At 39.0% G+C, this 24,382-nt stretch overlaps 1 protein-coding gene across 23 annotated transcripts in view; it reads right to left on the reverse strand.

Moving 5' to 3' along the window:
* The window catches only part of LTBP1 (latent transforming growth factor beta binding protein 1), a 446,431-nt gene that overhangs the window by 90,379 nt on the left and 331,670 nt on the right, over positions 1–24,382 (reverse strand). For all 23 annotated transcript variants that reach the window (XM_024242216.2, XM_024242210.2, XM_063713730.1 and 20 more), the window contains 4 exons: positions 20,396–20,518; positions 13,154–13,276; positions 12,081–12,203; positions 4,300–4,422 (listed from right to left, as the gene is read on the reverse strand). In XM_024242216.2, the coding sequence (XP_024097984.1) occupies positions 4,300–4,422; positions 12,081–12,203; positions 13,154–13,276; positions 20,396–20,518 (492 nt within the window). The remainder of the gene's footprint in view (positions 1–4,299; positions 4,423–12,080; positions 12,204–13,153; positions 13,277–20,395; positions 20,519–24,382) is intronic.

The following is a 24,382-nucleotide window of genomic DNA, read 5'->3' on the forward strand; positions in this document are numbered from 1 at the left end:
GATGGCTCCTTGATAAGTGATCTCAGTTGAAAAGCTCTGAGTTCCTGACTCCTATTGGGTACATTGCAGGGTCTTATGAATGTTTGTCCAGCACAAAATTTCTCAGTTATTTTCCTTCTCCGCTAACTGAATGGTGACTGGTGAAGGTTCTTTTAGTTAATTGGGGGTCATAAAAATGATCACGCGTCCTTAGCAGCAGCATTCAGGAGGCATAGCTCCACTAAGGTCATTTTCCTATCTTCCCCAAGTCTCGTAGGCCCTCCCTTTATCTCTTACAAAAGAGGTCTTCAGTACAGGAACCCACATGAATACTGCAAAGCTTAATAAGAACAGGGGAAAGGTACATACAGATTGTACGTTCTTCCTATTGGCTGCTACAACATGCTTAGCCACTGACCCAGTGGTCTTCAATAAAGTCATCCCTTTCCCTACAGCCAGAATCTCCTGAAGCTCTTCTTTTTGACTTGCTGATCTTCCTGTGCAACAGAAATTCTGGCAATTATTGGTTTAACCGTCTTCCTTTATTTAATCTTGAACTCTTTACCCTTCCATCTGCCATATAATTCAGATTATTTGGCCTGCCCGTCGCTGAATAAAAATAAGAAACCCAACAGCAATTACTCATACTTTCTTAACAATTCTCCTATTCTTGTTACTGTCACTAGTTTTTAGATATTTCAAGGAAGGCCAATGAATCATTTTCTACTTATGTATTTCTCAATATGATTTTACTCTGTGAAATTCTTTACTTCTTTTATAAAATCTCTGATATTGTCTATGTTTGTTCTCTACCTATTGGTAATATCTTAGATTGGCCATCCTTTTTGAATTTTGACCTCCTTTTGGTCCTCAGATCCACTCTTTATTTCCAACCTGCTGCCCAAGAATTAACTCTATCTGAGGAAGAAGGTGGCATGAAGTTCCACTGGCTTGGGGATCAAGCTCAGGACCTATATCCATCTTATTAAGCCCTAGCAGCTACCTGAGACACCTCTTCTTATTTTATCCTATGCCTCAGTGTGGTCCTTGAAAAACTACCTGCTTTGCAACTTTGCATAGGGAATAATGTGCACAAAGTTTTTGCATCAAAAAAGTCACTGATTAACACAAATAATTGTCTAAAAAGTTTGATGACAGGAACTGAAGATGAATTCCTAGACTTTTTTTTTTCCAGGAAACTGCTAAGAAAGAACAACATGAATATTTGGAACTAGGGAAACATATGCATTCAATTTGGATTGTACTTATTGAGGCATTTCTAAACTATGCTGCTAGTAACTTCGAGCTGAAAGCCAGACTATATTTAAGTTGGGTTTCTTTCATGGGTCCGCGATTCCACAGAAATTCATAATTTGGCATGCGTAAATCAAAACATGAAACTGAACTGCATTCTGAATCTCAAATGTATCCTGCCACATTTCTGAAGAGACTATTAACATGGAATTTCCATACTGTCTGTATATCATCATTAGTTTTGTATGGGAAAGAAAATCTTAAACATGCTTCCAACTGAAAATGCCTTACTGAATATAGAAGTATTTTCAGAACATTAGGTAAGGTTTAAAGTTTATGCCTATCACACACTGTTATTCAAACATGTCCATGGTTATTTGCATTGCCATCAATTACATTTTCAGAATTTAAACAAACTGAAATCTACACCTCTCTACAGAATGCTGACATGATCAAGGGATTAGAGAAAAGTACGCTACTAACTTCAGGCAGAGTGAAAGATCACAAAACTGCCTCTAGTGAAAGAGCGAAAAGGGATAATTCAAAACGAGGTGAGTATATATATGCCATCATGTACAGCTTCTAACAGGAGGTGGTGGGTGATAAAACAGATTCACAGACACTATTCTTTAAACAGTATTAAGACCTACTTCAGAAATGCTTCTCATTTATTTGGATCTACATTTTTCAGACATATTAACTTATTCTGGAAAATAGGAATAAATGTGACAGAGAATGAAGACAATTTAATAATGACTGATAGTCAATAAAACCCTGTATTTCTGGAGTAGTCACATATTCGAGAGGTGATATCAAACCACAGACACAAATTTAATATATTGAGAGAATGGAGTAGTGCAATTAATGAACCAGATAACTAAATCAGTTCCGTGTGACTGAACTCTAGAAGTTAAATTTATGCAATATGAAATCTTGGTTCATTTTTATTAAGATTTGGTTTTGCCTGTATTTGGCCAAAACAAATTGTGACGAGAAGAGTTAGAAAAGAAAATATACTTTTAAGCCAAAAAGCCTATAATAAAAACAAGATTCAGGGTTTGTTTTCCTTTTTTTTTTATTTCCATCTCTTGGTATTTTTATATAAATCAAGATTCATTTTGTTAAAAGGTAATAGTCCCAAAGTGGAAATATTCTCACATATATTTATAATTCAAATGTTCCTTCTCTTTTGCATTAAATCCAAGCACATTTAATTTCTGCACTGGAAAAAATTGAATTTCACCTTATTGCATGAGGATGGCAAATAAATACATGATCTCAAATGAGGTACATGGTATATTTAAATCTTGGGATTTTTAAAATACCTGTCTCGGGTACACATCAAGTGCAGGAAGGTGTATATTTAAATCTTGGGATCAGTAAAGGAATAATTTTTTAAAACCTTGTGGCAAAGGTCCATGTTTTTCATATCTCTGACACATGGCTGAGTGTGACTGGTAATACAGATATATAATTCCAGTGCCACTATCTTAGAGAGTAGATACCATCCTCTCCCACAGGAAGACTGTTATTTGGGACATGTGAGATGAGATATAATTTATGGCAATCCAGAATTTTAAAAAAATCATACATATTCAGTAATAGTGGGTAAAAAGTAACTCCAACAATTTTTTTTATTTATTTTTGCTTTGGGATACACTACACAGTTCCATAACGGTAGATAAACAATAAGAAAAAAATAATATTTATCAGGTATCAGAAATAAACAGATATAAAGGTAAAATAAGTGTGAATTTTCAGTGGAAAATATAAACATGGGTTTACTAACACTAGTAAATAGAGGAAAGCTTGTGGGTCAAGTCAGGTATATCTAAAAATGTTGGGATAGAGAATCTAGAGAATTTAATTTTTTTAGCCATGGTGTCGAAATGACTCAATGGGCTACCTTGTGAGAGAAATCACTTAATTTCACTTTCTTCTTTCTTTTGGCTATAAACATAACAATAATTGGTATGGCAATGTAGGGAAGAGTAGTGGGAAAAGATACTGGGTTCAAATCTCAACTTTACCACTCATTAGAGAGCAGCATACTCACTAACTTCTCGGAGCCTCAGTTACTCATGCACAAAATGAATACAAGAAAAGCTACCTCTGAAGTTGCTGTAAGAATTCGAAGAGATACCAAGATACCTACAGTACTCAGCATACTGAAGAAGCTCAGTTACAGCTGCTGTGATTGTTATTATTAGTACCTGTGTTGTGTTGCTGTGTTTTTATTAGTACCCTTCATGCACTGTACAGTTTGGAAGATTAAACGTGACAGCACATTGAAAAAATGTAAGATCCCCTTCTTCATGATTTTGACCAAATTATTAGTGAGGCTTTTTAGGAAGAGAAAAAGCAATGGTGAGCCAGGTGCAGTGGGTCATGCCTGTAATCCCGCACTTTTGGAGGCCGAAGCTGGGGGATCACAAGGTCAGGAGTTCAACACCAGCCTGGCCAAGGTGGTGAAACCCCGTCTCCAATAAAAATACAAAAATTTGCCAGGTGTGGTGGCAGGCACCTGTAATCCCAGCTACTCAGGAAGCTGAGGCAGGAGAATCGCTTGAACCTGGGAGGTAGAGGTTGCAGTGAGCCGAGATCACACCACTGCACTCCAACCTGGGTGACAAGAGCAAGACTCTGTCTCAAAAAAAAAAAAGCAATGGTGGGCACTGGATAAAAAAAGTGTCAGAAAAGGACAGATAAATACCACCTAGGAGACAAAATAAAATATGCCCATAAAAGATGCTATAAAGATAATTTAGAACCCAGTACCAAGGTTACAGCATGGAATAAACAGTAAAGTACAGGTGACCTCAGCATGGAAGCACGCAGTGAGGACACGGCTCTGACTCATGTGAGTTTCAGTTGACACTATGCTGGACAAAGCAACACCTTCCTGCACTTGATGCGGACCCAAGACAGGTATTTTAATATCAAAAATTGACATAGACTATTTACATATAAATCACATGGCAAAACCACAGACTATCATCTGGAAACATGGCAGAATTGAAGAATTATGTAAATAATGACTGGGGAAAAAAAGAGAGCAAGAAATACCTTGACATGTTTTATTGTCGTCTAGCTGAAATCCATCCGGACAAGTACAATCATAGGACCCCGCAGTATTAATGCAGTCTCCTCTCTGGCAAACACTCTTGTCCTCCAAGCATTCGTTGATATCTAAAACCCGATTTAAAATTTCTTAAAGACTAAATAAATCACATATCGGAAAATTAGACATTTCTCTTACATGTAAAGGTACACTATTTTACATCATTTATAATACATAATTTTAAATACATGACAACTTAAAAATTTTTTTTTTTTTTTTTTTTTTGAGACGGACTCTTGCCATCACCCATGCTGGAGTGCAGTGGCACTATCTCGGCTCACTGCAACCTCTGCCTCCCAGGTTCAAGTGATTCTCATGCCTCAGCCTCCCGAGCAGTTGGGATTATAGGCGCCGGTGCCACGCCCAACTAATTTTTGTATTTTTAGTAGAGATGGGGTTTCACCATGTTGGCCAGTCTGGTCTTGAAATCCTGACCTCAAGTGATCCGCCCACCTCAGCCTCCCAAAGTGTTGAGATTACAGGCATAAGCCACCACACCTGGCCAAGAAATGGAACTTTTAAACATCAAATGAAATTAAATGGAAGAGGAAAAGTCAAAATTCTGTAGCAAATAATAATTTACTTGATTATATTGTTGGTGATGATAAAGACTTAAAATATTTCAGAAATACTTATTAAGTATATCTTGAGCAACACTTGATCTATTTATACAAACTCCTGTATTATGCATTATAGAAAAAAATTTGAAAGTTTTCAGCATGGTCTTTGCCCCCAAGAGAAATGTTTGTTCAAAGAAACAAACTATATTGTATTATTAACAATAAAATAAACAAATGATATTGTATTATTAAACATAAAATATTACATTGTTTTATAAGTCCAAACCAATGTAACATAAGAATTGTCACAAAATATAATTATCTGACAAAGTAGTAGCATCAACTTTAGGGGTCATATGCATTTAGACAAAGAATATCATAAAGTTTAAAATAAAATTTTTGAGTAACAGAAGCATATTTGTAAATTTACTTATAGTAAATTTCACAGTAGGGTAGAATATGGGGGAGTCGGAAGAAGAGGGACTTTTGAACAGAAGGAGAACAGCAAGATCAAAAACCTAGTTTAAGTCACTTATTCAGCAGCTGTAACAAACAGGTTTGAGGTAGCCTGGATTTTAAAAAATGTTTAAAAAAATTCATAGCAAATGCGCAACTAAAAGTGGTATACATAACCAATAACGAGTTTTGACTGTGAGAATGAAAGACAATTAATGGCCCCCCTTCACCTCATGAACGCGAGCAGATCTTTCTCGAGGGCTGCTGATTACCATGTTTACCCCTAGTCAAAGCTCATTATTCCTAATGTACTCCATGAGCCCTCTTCCGTTGTGAATGTGAGGATTTAAGTTATTAGCAATGAAGAAAGCTAAGGAACAAAACCTTCTTTGTTTTCTCAGAATTTGGCATTTTATGGCATTTCTTGCAAATAATTGTAATTGCTGCCAAAATATGAGAGATTCCAGGAAGAAGTGAATATGGAGACTGTTGCCATCTGTCTAATACGCCCGGCTGTCTGGTTCAAGTACGGTGATACCAAATTTCATTTTTCTCCTAGAATCCAATCAACCAGTTAACAGGCTTCTGTACTATTCACGGGGCAAACAAAAGAGAAATAAGAGAGTGCCTTATCACTTCTTTCTATCAAATAAAAACATGTTATTATAATGACTGTTCACCCAGAATTAAAATGCTTCCGGGTACCGACCCTAAAACATAAAACAAAGGTGATGTGAATTTGTCTCAACTAAGGCAGGTACTCAACTTCTTCTTTAATGTGTTTTTCTAGCTTTACTGAAGTATAATGTACATAAAATAAATTGATCTACTTAAGAGTCAGCTCAATGAGTTGTGACAAATGTATACACATCCTTGTGACCACATCCCAGTCAAGGAACAGGCATTTCCATCCCCAACACATTCCCTCTCACTCCTTTTGTGCTTTGGGGCTTCTTCCTCTCGGCATAATAGTTTTGAGATTCACCCAAGTTGTTGTGTGTATCAGTAGTTCTCTGGTCTTTATTGCTGGGTAGAATTCCATTGGATGAATGCACCATAATTTGTTTACTCATTCACCTTTTGATAAGCATTTTGGGTTGTTTCCATTTGGGCCATTGTGAATAAGGTTTCTATAAATATTTCTATAATCATAAGTCTTTGTGTGAACATATGATTTTGCCTTTTTTGAGTAAATACCCAGGAAAAGGATGCATGGGTCATGGAATTGGGTTATATTTAAGTTTTGAACAACTGTTATCTAAAGTGGCTGTAGCAATTACATTCCCACAGGAAACGTATGAGAACTCCGATTGTTCCACATTTACTCTGATAGCTCTACAACTATTTTAATGGGTGTAAAGTAGACAATCAGTTTTGTTTTGTTTTGTTTTTGAGATGGAGTCTCGCTCTGTTGCCAGGCTGGAGTGCAGCGGTGTTATCTCGGCTCACTGCAACCTCCGCCTCCCGGTTCAAGCAATTCTCCTGCCTCAGCCTCCCAAGTAGCTGGGACTACAGGCACCCACCACCACGCCCATATGATTTTTGTATTTTTAGTAGAGACAGGGTTTCACCATGTTGGCCAAGACGGTCTCGATCCCTTGACCTTGTGATCCGCCCGCCTCGGCCTCCCAAAGTGCTGGGATTACAGGCGTGAGCCACTGCACCCGACTGACAATCAGTTTTTCCATTAACCTTTCTTTCTTTGCTTTGTAGGAAATGCAGATAATGAAGCGAGGAGAAGCATATTTGATCAGTGGCGTTAAATAAAAAACTCAATTCAAAAAAGATCATAAGAGAATCCTGGGAATATGAATTTCTACAAGAAAAAACACTTCATAACTTAGATGTTTGCCTCAGCATAATGGAAGCATGTTGCTCTGTTCATGCTGGTTTTTGTTTTTCTTTTTGAGACTGAGTTTTGCTCTATCACCCAGGCCGGAGTACAGTGGCGTGATCTTGACTCACTGCAACTATTGCCTCCCAGGTTCAAGCGATTCTCCTGCCTCAGCCTTCCCAGTAGCTGGGATTACAGGCGCCTGCCAACACGGCCAACTAATTTTTGTATTTTTAGTGGAGATGGGGTTTTACCATGTTGGCCAGGCTGGTCTTGAACTCCCAACCTCAACTGATCCACCCGCCTTGGCCTCCCAAAGTGCTGGGATTACAGGCGTGAGCCACCATGCCCGGCTCTGTTCATGCTACTTTAAAGCAATTTGATTCTCATTTATTTTCCAAAATCTAAGACAAATAATGAATGTGAGGGAAAAGAGCATTATTTTAAGTGTTTATAAATAATTATATACATCAGAAAGCTGAGCATATGTTAGGGTTAGGTTTAGTTTAAATTTTTTTTTGCAAGGCCTTTATCTGTCTTCAAAGCAATAAAAAGGTTGAACATTAAGAGAGCACAACATGGTATTATTTCGTACCACCACCTGGGGCAGTGCGAAAATATATATTTTTCCTAGAAGTAGAGTAACAGGTTTTAAGGGCAGGAACAGTGAATCACTGTCATCTTTCTACCAAGACTGAGCTTGTTGAGGTCACCAACTACTTCCAGCTTGCTAAAAATCCCATGGTTAACTTTTGGTTCTTCTGTTACCTAGCAATAACATTTGACACACTCCATCACTCCCTCCTCCTTGAAATACTTTCTTCTCTTGGATTCTGGGTTTTCTCCTTCTTCACTTGCCACTTTTTCCTCAATCTCCTTTGCTGGTTCTTACCCATTTCCTCACTTCTGAATGTTGGAGGGCCCGGGATTTATCTCTCTTCTAGCTATACTCATTCCCAATCAATTTCATGGCCTAGAACTCATCCCTAAATTCCAAATGCATAGATCCAATTGCCTTTCAGATATCTTCCTTTGAATATTCATCTTGGGCATCGAAATGGAAAGTGCCCACGTGGTGCTCCTCAGGTCTCCACACAGCTGGTTCCTCGGGCATCTGCACCTGCTATTCCTTTGAACTGAATGCTCTACCCATAAATGATTAAGTGTTATCATCCCAGCGAGGCCTCTACTTCCCTCTTTATTTAAAATCACCACCCTCCCTCAACACAGCCCATATACCCCACTTTATTTTCTCTGTAAAACTGATTGCCATCTAACGAACTATATATTTTACTTATTTATCATATATATATATATATATTTTTTTTTTTTTGAGACAGAGCCTTGCTCTATTGCCCAGGCTGGAGTGCAATGGCACGATCTTGGCTCATTGCAACCTCTGCCTCCTGGGTTCAAGCGATTTTTCTGCCTCAGCCTCCTGAGTAGCTGGGACTACAGGCAGGCGCCACCACGCCCAGCTAATTTTTTTTTTTTTTTTTGTATTTTTAGTAGAGACGAGGTTTCACCATGTTGGCTAAGATGGTCTCAATCTCCTGACCTCATGATCCACCTGCCTCGGAACTCCCAAAGTGCTGGGATTATAGGCGTGAGCCACTGCACCCAGCCATTTATTGTATTTTTTCGTTATCTCTCACACTACAATGTAATCTACAAAACGAAGGAATTTCTGTTTGGTTTATTGCCCTATGCCTAGAACAGTGCCTGGCACAAGCTCCACACTAAATAAATATTTGAACGAATACATAAGTGAATGTATGAATGCCTCTGATTTGGAAAGAAATACCAGAAAGAAATACTATCCCACCTTTCTACCTTTTTAAAATTTTGTCCACAAATAAATGACCAAGAGCAAAGGGCACAGAGGGAAAGGAAAAGACATTGTAAGTAGTGAGTCATCTTCTCAGCTTTGTAAAGGACTGCAGGGAGCAACCTTAGTGAGGGATTGGGGAAAGGTTAAGGTAGACAGGGAGATGAAAGACTGTGCTTGGAGGGAACGAGTCACAGGCAGAGCCTTTGAAAGCCGAGATGCTCCAGACCCCTAAGAATGAGGACAATGGAGGCATGCTCATTATCACAGAATGACTGGCTACCAAGCATGCTGGAGTCAGTAGCGCACAGAAGCAGGCACAACACTTGGGATTCTGACTCTACGAGGAGGCCAGCAGGATGACAGGACAATAAGAAAACAAGGTCTTTGCCAGAGCTATTAGGGGAAAATGACACATGTAAACATAAAAGCCAAGAAGAAAGATGGCTCTTCCTTGCACAGCTGTGAGAGGCACGTGAACAGTCACAGCTCAGTTAATTATGGCTAAATATCACTGGGGAGGGTCGGAAACATTGCTAGTTGGGAATTAGCAGGCTGAAGTGCTAACATAGTTTCAAAGGCAGCTCTAAATTAGTTGGATGGACTCCAGTCCTATTTATAACCCAGTACACTAGAGAAACTAGTCCTGACTTTAAAAGAAAAGGGCCTGATTATATATTCCAAAAGAAGCTTTCTTACGGAACATAATCATATCTTATATACATTAATAATGAAGAACGAGTTTGCTAAAAGCTTTTGTTTGACTTTTCATGCAATGGATGTTTTTGGAATAAAAACCTTAGACTTCTGTTAAGATGCTTACACATTAAAAGAGACAAAGCGAGGAACATGCCCTCCGATGAACATCAGTTACCCAACACTTAATCAATGGTGCAGTTCCTTCTTGGCTTGGCCAGGAATCAGGACAGAAGAGATGCTGATGGTCAGTTTACGTTTTCAGTGCCCTAGCACAGGGGTCCTCAATCCCTGGGCCATGGACCAGTACAGGTCCGTGGCCTGTTAGGAACCGGGCGGCACTGCAGGAGGTGAGCAGCAGGGAGCAAGCATTACCACCCGAGCTCCATCTCCTGACAGATCAGCAGCTGCATTCGATTCTCATAGGAGGGCGAACCCTCTTGTGAACTGCACATGTGAGGGATCCAGGTTGCATGCTCCTTATGAGAATCTAACTAATGCCTGATGATCTGAGGTGGGACAGTTTCATCCTGAAACCATCCCCCCAACCCCGTCCAGGGAAAAACTGTCTTCCACGAAACTGGTCCCTGTGTGCCAAAAAAGTTGGGGACCACTGCCCTAGAATATACCTTACCAGTTACTTAGTTCTAGAATAGATTCTTCCATAAATGTCTCCCTCCAACACGACCAACCCTCCCACCTTGGGATGCCACTACCTAGAATCATTATCATTTACCCATGTATTAGAGAGTTCCCAAAACACAACTTTTTCATACATAGTCATATCTTATATTATCACTTAATGGACCTATTTCTCAATAGGGGTGTGTGTGCGTGTGTGTGTTTGTGTGTGTATGTGTGTATATATGTGTGTGTGTGTGTATATATATACAAGCTGGGCACCACCACGCCCAGCTAATATTTGTATTTTTTTAGTAGAGACAGGGTTTCAGCATGTTGGCCAGGCTGGTCTCGATCTCCTGACCTCAGGTGATCCGCCCGCCTCGGCCTCCCAAAGTGCTGGAATTACAGGCATGAGCCACCGCATCTGGCCTTAATAGGTATATTGATTACAACTTTTCACTGGTATTATTAACTCTTTGAGGAACATGATCACCTTAGGATAAAATCTTAGAAGTTGATTTACTGATTCATTAACTCCTGACCTCAGGTGATCCGCCTGCCTTGGCCTCCTAAAGTGCTCGGATTACAGGCGTGAGCCACCACGCCCAGCCTCAATAGGTATATTGATTATAACTCTTCATTGGTGTTATTAGTTTTTTGAGGAACATGATCACCTTAGGATAAAATCTTAGAAGTTGATTTACTGATTCTTTAACAGTATACACTTTAAGGCCTTTAAAACGCTGCCTAAATTGCCTTCCCGAGGGTTGGGTCATTTACACTCCCAGCAGCAGGAGGATATGGGGCTCAGCCACTTGTGACTGCTTGTGCCAAGTTCTCTGGTCAGAAATGTAGATGCTGTAAACGACAATGGATCTTTCCCAATTAACTGGACTGGTAGTGAAAAATGATCTGGGGCTGCTGAAATGTGTGTGTCATGAAACCATTCACCAAAAGGCTCATCCACTTCTCTCAAAGGTGGGGTTCAGACCCTCCTTCAAAAACTCGGACCCTGCCAACATGCATATTTCTGGTTTCACAACCGACAGGCTCTAAATGCAGCGAAGCCTCAGGTGGGCTGTGAAAAAGCTTGTTACTTAGGTGGACAATGAACACAGAGAAAGTTCACAAGTGACAGACTGGTGGTAAAAGTGAAAAAGGAGCTCACTGGGAGAAGATATTCCCATCTCCATAAGCAGGCCTGGTTCAGTCACCCAACCACTGCAGAGAGCTTCTTAGCCAAACAAGTAGTGAAAGTGGTTGATGACTGCACGATGCTGGACACATGGGATATCTTTCAGAAATGTTTTATGCAAAAAGCCAAAAACTGAATTGATGTTTGGCTCTGAAAAACCTTCTAATTACCTGGAAAATTAAGTTGTATTTACTTATTTGGAACATTTAGAAGTTGGTTCTGCATAAATAAGGTGTTACAGTTCAGAACTATGTACCCAGGATAAACCATCTATAGCTGGTAAAGTTAAACTGATTCTTTTATGCCTTTGGCTGGCACAAGTCTAAAAGACAGCTCCAAGCAGTGCAAAGATAATCTGGACTCTACTCCCTTCTTTGAATTATTTATGTGACCCCAGGGAAGACACTTTGCAGGGATCTAATATCTTCACTATGAAATCAAGAGATGAGGTTCAAAGATCAAGGCTGAGATGATGCCCAGATTTCCCTCCGATCTGGGCATTTTATGATTCTGAAATCAGGAGCAATTCTTACCTTCACAGTGGTCTCCAAGCCCAGATGCTCTGTAACCCTGGTCACACACACATTGAAAAGAGCCCTCAGTGTTCCTGCACTGCCCATGAGCACAGAGATGACGGTGCTGGCATTCATCAATGTCTACGAGCAAGAGAATACAAAGAAACTGTAGAAGTGGTGCTTCAAAAACATTTTCAATCAGTCTCAATTGGATCAGTGTAAATTCTAGAAAGACAATGTTGATGCAAGTAATGACCATCATGTATTGTCGCTTTTGTAATACTATCTCAGGAGACTTTTTTGCTTCTCAAATATTCAGAGTATACATGAAGACATGGATATTGTTTCTTTATGAAACAATGGCCTTATACAGTGTGGATTCTGTTCTTAAATAAGAAATGGTGTTTCCTCTCAAGAACTCTGGACACTTGTGGTTGACACAGGTGAGATCATAATATCTTCAAGTTCAGGAAGCACATACTTATTGGGAAGTGAAGTATTTCTGTGTGAAATTCAATGAAATATTCCTTTAAAAAGTCTAAGGTCAACCCTAGCAAATCCAGAATCCTCACTATCACCCACAGGAACAGAACATATTTTGCAAACTTTATCTCTAAGGGGGACATTATTACAGTTTTACTGAGAAGTCTTCTTAGTGATTTTTTTAAAAGGCAAAAATTTTTCAACGGTAAATACAAAAATTAAGGTTATTAACATTCCACAGCATAAAGCAGCCCGATATAATGACTTTCTAATTGCTGAAATCCAAGTATATAAAACCTTTAAATTAATTTCCATGTTTAAATGGAAATTACCTTCTGTAGTAAAGAATTACACAAAGAGCGATAATTTTTCTTCTTAATCCTAATGCCTAGCCATTGATAGCTAATGCCATAGGTTTTCAAATTTAACTGTTTTCAATCTTGTTTTATTGACTTTCCTAACTTATGTTTAAGTCCCTGGCTTTCTGGCACTATAATGCAATTATCTAGGTAATTTTTAAAAAGTAAACTCACTTGATTGAGTGTACATTTTTTCAGACCAGGTGCTTTAAGCTGAAGTTTCAGTAGTTCATGTTACTACACTCTTACCTTCACACTGGTCTTTAGCTGCCGACAGCTGGTACCCCTGCCCACAGGTGCACCTGAAGGAGCCCTCGGTATTTTTGCACTGCCCATTTACGCATAGATTCCCTTGCTGACATTCATCAATATCTGAAAACACAACAATGGCAATTTTTCTGAAAAAGAGACTACCCGGGAGAATGCAATGCTCCCTGCAATGCATTCTGAGGTTAGTGTTACAAAAATAATAGTACTTCTTATGTCTGGCACTACACACTTTAGTATGTATCACTCCACCCATGCTGTTGTATCAACCTCAGTATACTCATCTATAGAATGGAAATAACTAAAAATAGACAATAAATCAATAAGCTACTTATAATAATCATACTCCTCACCATAAATGTCTTGGAATACAACATGAAATATTTTAGAGTTGCAAACAGAAGGCAGAACCTGATGCAATATAATGGTGCTTAGACAGTTTGTAGACCTGTTTAGTTGCATGAAAGAAGTCAGAAGTAAAACTCGACTAGGAATTTGAAAAAAAAAAAAACCAAAAACATAAGCAGTTATGGAAGGAAACAGATAATTCTACTTCATCTAGAAGTTGAACTATAAGGTCAAACAGTTGTATAAAGAACTCTGGCTCATTTTCGAAGTAACAAGGAAAGCCAAGAGAAATTACGATGACTGCTGAATACCAAAGGAGAAAGTGATAAGTGAGGATTTTCAAACATGCTTTGACTGAAGATAAAACCACTAACTGAGAAAGAAGATAATTCTTAATAAGTGTCGTAGAAAATGTCATGTATACGAAGTTATACAACTGAAGTAAAGGACTGGCTTCATCAATAACTTGAACACATCTGGTAAGAGTAGAGTTTTCCAGATGTTTTTGTTTGGCCGTTATATTGGTCTGACCTAAGCAGATAATTCTGTCTTGCCTTGTCCGTGCAAATACAGCCTCAGAATGTTCTGCTGAATGGCTAGCCAACTTACAAGAGTTTATGATTATTAAAACATGGTAGGTACAACTGATCTTCATCACCTACATGACAGGTTTGTTGTGAAGATTACCGAAGGAATAGATATAAAACACATTAGCCTTACACTCACAGAAGGAGAAAGGAGCCCTAATCTAAAGGGAGTAATAAATAAAATAGGGGGATTTGTTTTTTTAAAAACCATGTCCTATAGATCAATGTATGACTATTGTTTTCTTCAAATTTTCTTATTTAAAATGCATCTAAAAGTGTTTGCCAAGAAAACTCAATTAACTATATAGGCCTTTCACTCAAGTATTATTGACAATTACCTGTTTCCCCTGAGCAAAATTTCTTTTTTTTTTTGAGACAGAGTCTCGCTCTGTCGCCAAGCTGGAGTGCAGTGGCGCTATCTCAGCTCACTGCAACCTCCATCTCCTGGGTTCAAGCGATTCTCCTGCCTCAGCCTCCCGCCCAGCTCATTTTTGTATTTTTAGTAGAGAGGGAGTTTCACCATGTTGTCCTGGATGGTCTTGATCTCTTGACCTCATGATCCGCCTGCCTCATTTTCCCAAAGTGCTGGGATTACAGGCGTTAGCCACCACACGTGGCCGCAAAGTTCCATTTCTTAACCTCTAATGGGGCATTAACTTTTAAAATGTATCCAGATATAAGCAAGGTATCAGGTTATCCCTTCCTGAAATAGTTGAAATTGCTACTGAAATATTGAAATAGTTTCCTGAAATAGTTCACACAAAGTATTAATGTAATTGGAGTTCAAAAATTTGTTTCTTATTTAATATTTCATAGCAATTACTTTAGTTGATTAAAAACTTTTGTTTTACCAATTGTGTTCTTGGTCTCTGATTTATAAATAATTCCTGGCTGCCAATATTGTCTGTCCATAAAGAAATTAAACAAGGTAACTTTCATTTTAAAGATTATTTTATACCGTTCAAACACTCTAAGTCTCTTAGCTTTAGGAACGGTTGCCAGCGAAGATCAGCCTACGTCACTGTTTTCTTTTAGCACATTCTATAAAATACTTGAGATGTCAGTTCACGAACTGAAGACCAACAATAGTTCTTGTAGCTGGCTGGATCTCACATAACATCTGACAACATTTTTAGTGCTTTGGAATCCTTTTGACTTTCTCATAGAAGACAACAAATTAAGCATTCCAATGTGAAGATGTCTGCAGCAGAGATAGACCCTCCATTCCAAGGACTGTCAGGGTATGCCAGACATCTTACGTAACTGACTCATTTATGTTGCTAAGAATGTCAGGAGTAATTCATGACAAGTAATGACACATACACTTGGAATAACTTGAGGCAACACAGTTATCTTGAACAAGGTGATCTTTGGGTCTTTAAAATGACCAAGGGAACAAAGATAGATTAATTCTAGGGATAAAGATATTTTTCTTTTCTAATGAGGGATAACATTTCTGAGCCAAAAGAAAGCTTTCTAATAAAATAGGAATGCTGGACAAATGTCTTCTTTCTTTTGTGCCAAGAATATCACACACCCCTGACATGTGAATGTACACCTGACACTATGTGATGACCAGAGCCTTTCACCTCTGTGTTATTCTTCCCAAAAACCCATGACCCCAGTTTAATCACGAGAAAAACATCCGATGGATCCAGAGTGGGGAAAAAGCTACAGGATTCTGGCCTATACTCTTTAAGACAGATAAGATAATGAAAGCTAGGGAAAGATTCATTGGGGAGACAAGACAACTAAATGCAATGTAGTATCCTGGATTGGGTCCTGGAACAGAAAGAGGATGTGACTGGAAAAACTTGTGAAATCCAAATAAATTCTAGTGTTTAGTTTTTTGCTTTTGTTTTGTTTTGTTTTGTTTTTAAAAGGCAGGGCCGGGCATGATGGCTGACGCTTGTAATACCAGCACTTTCGGAGGCCGAGGTGGGCGGATCACAAGGTCAGGAGACCATCCTGACTAACATGGTGAAACCCCATCTCTACTAAAAATACAAAAATTAGCCAGGTGTGGTGGTACGTGCCTGTAGTCCCAGCTGCCCGGGAGGCTGAGGCAGGAGAATCGCTTGAACCTGGGAGGCAGAGGTTGCAGTGAGCCGAGATCGCACCACTGCACTCCAGCCTGGGTGACACAGCGAGACTCCATCTCAGTAAATAAATAAATAAATAAATAAATAAATAAATAAATAAATACAGCAGTATATCAGATCCTAGCTCTGACGTGTAGAAGCTGTGTGAGCTTTCTCATCTGCAAAAAAAAGAGAACAATAATGCTTCCTACTAGGGCTGATACGAAGATTGCACGAAATAATACAGGGACAGAGATAATGTGGGAAGAATGAGTTAATGCATCCCAGGTTGTAATGGGAAGATGCCATTAGAATCAGAGTAGAGGTCAAGGTTAAATGTCAAGTGTAAGTAATAGCCCTTTCTCACCTCTAAGCGTTGGCATATGCTGTTTCCTCTGCCTGCCAAGTTTTACTCCCCTTTGTATTCAATACTTCAAGACCAAGTTCAAATAGCAATACCTTTGTGAAGCTTTCCCAGACGCACACAAGCAGAGTTAGCCACACACTTCCTGGCTTTAACAAAACTTTGTTTATGCCTCTAATTTAGCAAACACCACCACCACCACCATGTCATGCTCTGCCCCTGCATTAACTCATTCTCTCTGCATGATCTCTGTCCCTGTATTATTTCCTGCAATCCTCATATCAACTCTAGGAGGTACCATTACTGTTCCCTTTTATTTGCAGATGAGAAAAGTAAGGCTTAGTGAAGTAAGACGCCATAACTTATCCAAGCTCACACAGCTTCTATGCATCAGGACTAGCATCCGATATGCTGCCTTTTTTAAAAAAAACTAAATACTAGACTTTAGACATTATATATATATTATAATCTTGGATATTAGATTGCTGTTAGTTGTCTTGTCTCCCCAACCAATCTTTCCCAGGCTCAGCTGGGATGGCAACGGCCAAGAGCAAGACAGTGGTAACGAGCCATTCATTCAACATGTGCCTACTTTGAGCATCCCACTAGAGAGGCTGACCCCCTAATTTTAGGGATGACACAATGTCTGGAAACCTGAGGCTATTCACCCAAGGTCATACCATGAACCACTGGAAGAGCACAACAGGTAAGCAGTGAGGAAGAAGATGAATATGAAAGGCAGGATAATCTTGAACAAGTACTTGGGTCCAAATAAGCACAGAATCTTCACAGGGCAGTTGTGACATTCATTTGGATAGGTCAGAGGATGCTAGCTGAAGAATGCAACTGTGACAAGTAAGTTTGGAATATGAAGGAGCAGGACAGATTACAAGAGTTTTTATTAACAAGCAGATGAAAAAAATTAGGCAGATTAGGATGAAAGAAGATAAAATGGCAGGATATGAAAATAAACTAGATATAGCAATCAAAGATTAACCATGACTCCTAAGGCTTGAGATCCTCATCCACCATTGATCCAGTGTATGGAGGGAGAAATAATACCTTTCCAGATACTTCTCATATTTAATTTGGTCTGAGGAGATGCCTGGCTTAAGGAGTCATTAGGAAACTGTGGATGTGAGCCAAAAGAGAAGGCACCAGGAGAAATGGAGGTGTGCCCACGTTAGATGTTCCACTAGGAGTGGCCAAGTTCCACTGTTGCTCTGTTGTATTATGGGAGCAAGGCATCAAATCCAGATGCCTGCACGTTCCCTACTGCCAGTAGAAGAGGCCTCGATTCTTACAGGATACCAGGGTATTCATTTACTACTTGCCTACCATAGTGAAAAATTAATGATCATCCTAGATCCTTCATTTACATCAAGACACTTAAGAAGAAAATTTTTACTTATTTCCTCTTTTACCCTTTGCTAGAACATACCTTTAGATGTAAAAGTAAGCAGAAAAGAAAAAAATCCACAGATTTGGCTATAAGAAAAAAATTTTTAAAAATTGTAAAAAGAAAAATTAGGGAAGCCTTGGAGAAATTACAACAGTGTACCACCAAAAATGTATACATAATGTACACATATTTATTATTATTATTATTATTATCATTGAGACTCTATTTTGAGTCTTGCTCTGTCACTCAGGCTGGAGTGCAGTGGCACGATCTCAGTTCACTGCAACCTCTGCTTCTCGGGTTCAAGTGATTCTTGTGCCTTAGCCTCCTAAGTAGCTGGGATTACATGTGCATGCCATCAAGCCCAGCTAATTTTTGTATTTTTAGTAGAGACAGGGTTTCGCCATGCTGGCCAAGCTGGTCTCGAACTCCTGACTTCAGGTGATCCACCTGCCTTGGGCCTCCCAAAGTGCTGTGTCCGGCCACGTGTACATACATTTATATATGTATTACATATATAAAGAGTTCATATACATTGATTAAAAAAAAAGCCTGATAAATGAGAAATGATATTAACGAAAATTTTAAAAACAAATATAAATGTTAAGTATATAAAATAGATGTTTAAAAATTAGAAGTGTTCAGAGAATTGCTAAAGGGAATGAGCATATAAAAAATATTAAACCTTTTTAGAATTAAAATAAATATATATTTGAAATGAGAATGTTCTCCTGTAAAAATAGTAAAAAGACCATGATACAATATATGTATCAAAACATCACTGTGTGCCCCATAAATATGCACAATATGGACAATTATTACACGCCAATTAAAAAAAAAACAAATAGTAAAAAAATTCAGAACATTTTTGCCAGGCGTGGTGGCTCACGCCTGTAATCCCAGCACTTTGGGAGGCTGAGGCGGGTGGATCAAAAGGTCAGGAGTTCAAGACCTGCCTGGCCAATATGGTGAAACCTCGTCTCTACTAAAAATACAAAAATTAGCTGGGCATGATGGCGGGTGCCTGTAGTCCCAGCTACTCAGGAGGCTGAGGCAGAAGAATTGCTTGAACCTGGGAGGCAGAGGTTGCAGTGAGCCAAGATCACACTACTGCACTCTAGCCTGGGCGACAGAGCGAGACTCTGTCTCCAAAAAAAAACATTTACCCAATAATTCCACTTTCATGAATAAGGAAATAATTCTAAAGTTCAGACAAAAGTTTATTTTTAAAAGAGACCTAGCCAGGTGTGGTGGCTCACGCCTGTAATCTCAGCAATTTGGGAGGCCGAGGTGGGCAGATCACCCAAGGTCAGGCATTCAAGACCAGCCTACCCAACATGGTGAAACCCCGTCTCTACTAAAAATACAAAAATTAGCTGGGCATGGTGGGAGGCACCTGTAATCCCAGCTACTCAGGAGGCTGAGGCAGGAGAATTGCTAGAACCCAGGAGGCGGGTGTTGTAGTGAGTCGAGATCATGCCACAGCACTCCAGCCTGGGGGAGAGAGCAAGACTCCATCTCAAAAATACACCCAGAACAAAGAAACAAACAAACAAAAATTAGTCGGGTGTGGTGGTGTGTGCCTGTAATCCCAGCTACTCGGGAGGCTGAGGCAGGAGAGTCACTTGAACTTGGGAGGTGGAGGTTGCAATGAGCCAAGATCACGCTACTGCACTCTAGCCTGGGCAACAGAGTGAGACTTCAGCTCAAAAAAAAAAATAAAAAAAGACCTGTACCAGTTTTGTTCACTAACGAGAAGCTGAAAATTTTTTGTTTGTTCAATACCTAAAGAAGAGCAAGAAAACTGTGACATGGCAATATACTAGAATATTGTGCAGCCTCTAAAAATAACGTTTGAAAAAAGTTATGAATGGAATGTAAAACACTTATGGTAGGTATACTATTAAATGGCAAAAAGCAAGATATAAAATTCTACATAGAACAACATCTTTATATACAATATCCATGAAATATGAATATTCATTAATGAGATTATGTGAGATTGTTACTTTTCTTTTTTCTCTATTTGTTAAATTTTCTAAAGTGAGTGTATATTGGTTTCTTTAATATCAATTTTATTCAGAAATAATTCACATGCTATACAATTCTATTTAAAATGTACAATTCAATGGTTTTTAATATATTCACAGAGTTGTGCAACTGTGTGTATTGCTTTTATAATGAGAAAAACAAATTTAGATGAACAGATCTGTGGCTCACAGACACTCTCTAAAAATACATTGTTTCCCTTTATGTAAATAGATGTGCTCTGTATTTAACCACAGCAAGGAGCCACTTTCAGCCAAGCCAACCAATATGTGCTTTAAGTCGCTCGGTCAAAATAAACACAGGTAGCAGGGTGCCCTTTTCTAAGGCTAATTGCTCTAATCTATATTTAAATGAAGTTTAAATAAAAATGGGAAACTTGATCACAGTATTTACCTTTACAGTGCTTGTGGTCCGGAGTCCGGGTATAGCCTTTGTGGCATGAACACATGTAGGAGCCTTCAAGGTTGGAACAATCACCATTTGTGCAGACGTTTGGTTCCAGGCACTCGTCCACATCTTGAAGAATGTTGCGTAATGGAAAGAACAAAAAAAGAAGAAAAAGAAAACATGGATAAAGTTAAATTTGGTTAGAAATGGGAACAGTAGACCTTCAGAAGACCAGGCAGATTCTTAAAGATAAACTTTCAAATTAGCCCAAAGAAGAAAAAGCAGCTTGTCGTGAGCTAAATGGATGACGGTTCTATACTTTAACTTACCTTCTGAAAGTAACTCAGAACCAAATATGCTCTATGAATAAATTCAAGAAGTAAAGATGGCTTGTTGTAGGGGGGAGGAAGGAAGAGACGGGAGATTTAGTGCAACATCTCTACAAGAAAGAATTTTCCAAAGAACCAAAGATGGATTGAGGTCTATTTTGGAAATTGATGAATTCAATAGGATGGGAGAGTTCACAAAAGCAAAATATATGACTCATGACCCAGAGAAATCACAGGGAAGTTTTAACAGAAAGGTGAAAAAGAGTCTAATAAAAAGCTCTCAAATGGCAGGGAATCCATATGATAAAAACCAAGTAATCTAAGGGACAAACACAAGCCTACTGGGCAGTTTGAAGGTAGGGTACAGGCTGAAGAGGTAGATATTAATAATAGCACCTAATCTTTATCAAGCACTTGTTACATGTGGGCATTAAAAACTTTACATACATCATCTCATTTAATCCGAACAAAATCCTTATGGGCCAACCATTTTATGGAGGAAGGAACTGAAGCTTAGAGAAGTTCAATAACCAGCCCAATGCCACATAGAAAATGGTGGTTCTGAGATTTGAACCCAAGCCTATCCTTTTAATCTGACTGTAAGTTTCTGTCACAGGCAAAGTTAAATCTAGTGATAGAAACAGTTAAAGAAAGAGAGAATGTATGAGTTGATGTTTGTTTTTATTATTTGCTAACAGCATTTATATTGAAAACAATCATCTAAAATTTACTTCATTAAAAAATATTAAGTTCCTACTCCATATTACTATTTTTCAAAAATAAATAAATATGTAAGTTCCGTGCTCCATTTGAATGGCCCTGGGTAGGTCCACTGTATGTCGCAGTGACAGACACTAGTGAGGTATTATCAATAAGCAAAAACTTAAAGAGGAAAAACTTAAATCACAAAATGCTAAAACTACACATACAATAACACAATTAGGCTTACTCTTATAGGGGTCTACAACATAATCAAAGCATCTTAAGCCTAAGGCAGGCAAACAAGGAGGAAAACACACGACAGCATCTGTTTCACTTTTCAATGCTCACTACACCACGAAAGCAGCAAAGCTTTCTACCCTCTTAAGGCAGTCACAAGCACACTGACAATACAAATCCAGAGTCTAGATTGCATGCATTTGCATTGTATTAAGACTGTATTCTTTCTTACAGTGGAATGCAGAAATGGAGTTGTACTAAAACATGGCAAACATGTTATCTGTGAGTGTGCACACGGGTGTGTTCCCTGCTCATACTGAGAAGAGCCTGCTCATACTGAGAAGGAAATGGCACCGCCTAGGTGCTCTGCGTTGCTTTCACAAAATATCACTAATTATGGTGAACTGACTCTAGTCCACAACAACAAAAATAGCACTTCCAGACTGACTCATTAACCACCCTTTCCTTGGTTGTGGGAATCCACTTCTGTAAACACTGAAGGCAAACAACTTGAAAGAAGAAGCCAAGTATTGGAGCCAAAGTAAATAATGGGAATGAGCCTAGACACCAGGCATAGAAATTCCAGACAGCAACAGGAAAATGTCATGTTTAGTATCTGGTTTTGTTTCAAAAATGTTAACAAGCTCAGAAATGTATGGATTGCTCTCTTTAATTATTCATGCACCAGGGAAAGTGATTTATAAGGCTGTAGAATATAACAGCAAAATCAATTTCTAAGACCATACTTTCTCTAGGTAAAGTAAATTAACAGACACCACAGATTACCATTTAGGAGATACTTATAAAACTTCTATTTTTCTAGGCTACTCATGATTAATGATGAAGCAGAATGCCTTGAAATATCTAGGGTAGCCTGATGTGTTTATTCTTTCTTTACTTATTATAGACATAATTGCATGGAACCAGAATTCTGTCAAGCCAATCACCGTAGATAGAACAGTTTGAACTGAAAGTACATTGCCTTAATGAGACTATGTTCCTGAAAAAATAGCAAGACAGTAAAATATCACTAAAGAATCTCTACAAAGAAGGAAGGTCTCCAGAGAGCAACCACAAATAAAAACACGTGGTAGATGCAAATGGTGTAAAATTAATTCAGCATTGTATCGTTAGCCCAGATTTCTCTCCTAAACTGTAGAAGCATGCATCCAGCTGGTAAGTCTACTGGACATCTCCTTGATGTCCCCCAGGTACCTCTGAGTCTTTATGGACAAAACTGACCCCTCCCCTGTCTTTTCTTTATGTCATTTTCCATACCAGTATCTAGTACCATTATCTACTCAAATGCCCAAGTCAGAAACCTGAGTCCTTACTTTTACTCTCCCTCTTCTAGAGTCCTTACTTTTACTCTCCCTCTTTCCTCACATTGTTTATTGCCCAGGCATACCAATCTGCCTTTCAAATATCTCTCAAATCACCTACTTTCATTCTTTCTCACCTGAGTTACTGCCACGTGAGAAAATTAAAAACTTTTCATTTGTTTTTCTAAGACTTGGCTTCTCTAATCCATTATCCAGCTTGCAGACAGAATAAACTTTTTTCTAAAATACAAATCCGATAAATGGTGTTGGCTCCTCTACTTTAAAAACCTTCAATGGCTTTCAGTGTTCTTCAGTTTAGTCAAGGACACAAACTTGTGGGGCCCTGGGTGGTAATGATAGCAGAAGGCTTGGACCCCACAGTTCTAGCTTACAACTCCTGGGAAGATCTCCCATCAATGCCATAAGAAGTGCTATGCTTTGAAAATGGTTTGTCCCTGCTAAAACTCATGTTGAGGCTTGGTTGTCAAGGTGGCAGCATAGGGAAGTCATGCTTTTAAGAGGTGATTGGTTCATTAAGATAGATGAATGTCTTTCTCTCGAGACTGGGTTAGTTCTCGTGGGAATGAAATTGTTCCCAAAAGAGTGGATTGTTATAAAGTGAGGTTGCCTCTGTGTTTTGCTCTCCTTGCATGCGCTTGCTTCACCTCCCACTTCTCCAGCATATTAAGACGCAGCACAAGGCTCTCACCAGAAGTGGCCATCTGATCTTGAATTTGCCAGTCTCCAGAACCATGAGCTAAATAAATAAACCAACCTCTCTTCTTCATAAATGACCTAGTCTCAAGGTGTTCTGTTACAGCAACACAAAATGGGTTATGAAGGAAGCAGGTGGTCCCTACCCACCCCACCACCCACCCCATGGTTGCCTTTTCCCTGAAGCAGAGGGAGGTGATTATGCCTCCGGTTTTCATGGTAGAGCTCAAAATTTGTCTTACTCTAAGATATGGTCTTACAGAATATTCATATTACCCAAATTCTTCCAGTGCATATACATAATGAGTTCAACAGGCCTTTGCGTTTTATCTGTTAGGAAATATAATAAAAAACAGTGTTGATAGAAAAATTGGTTCTAGCCAGGTGTGGTGGCTCTTGTCTATAATCCTAGAAACTCAGGAGGCTGAGGTGGGAGGACTGCTTGAGGACAAGAGTTTGAGACCAGTCTGGCCACCACAGCAAGCCCCTGTCTCCACATACAAAATTTTTTTTTTAAATTAGCTGAGTGTGGTGGTGCGTGCCTGTAGTCCCAGCTACTTGGGAGGCTGAGGCAGGAGGATCACTGGAGCCCAGGAGTCAGAGACTGCAGTGAGCTGTGATTATGCTGCTGCACTCCAGCCTGGACAAGACCTTGACGCTTCAAAAAATAAAAAAAGAAAGAAAAGAAA

The sequence above is a fragment of the Pongo abelii genome, chromosome 12 (genome assembly GCF_028885655.2).
Source record: "Pongo abelii isolate AG06213 chromosome 12, NHGRI_mPonAbe1-v2.0_pri, whole genome shotgun sequence".
NCBI lineage: Eukaryota > Metazoa > Chordata > Mammalia > Primates > Hominidae > Pongo > Pongo abelii.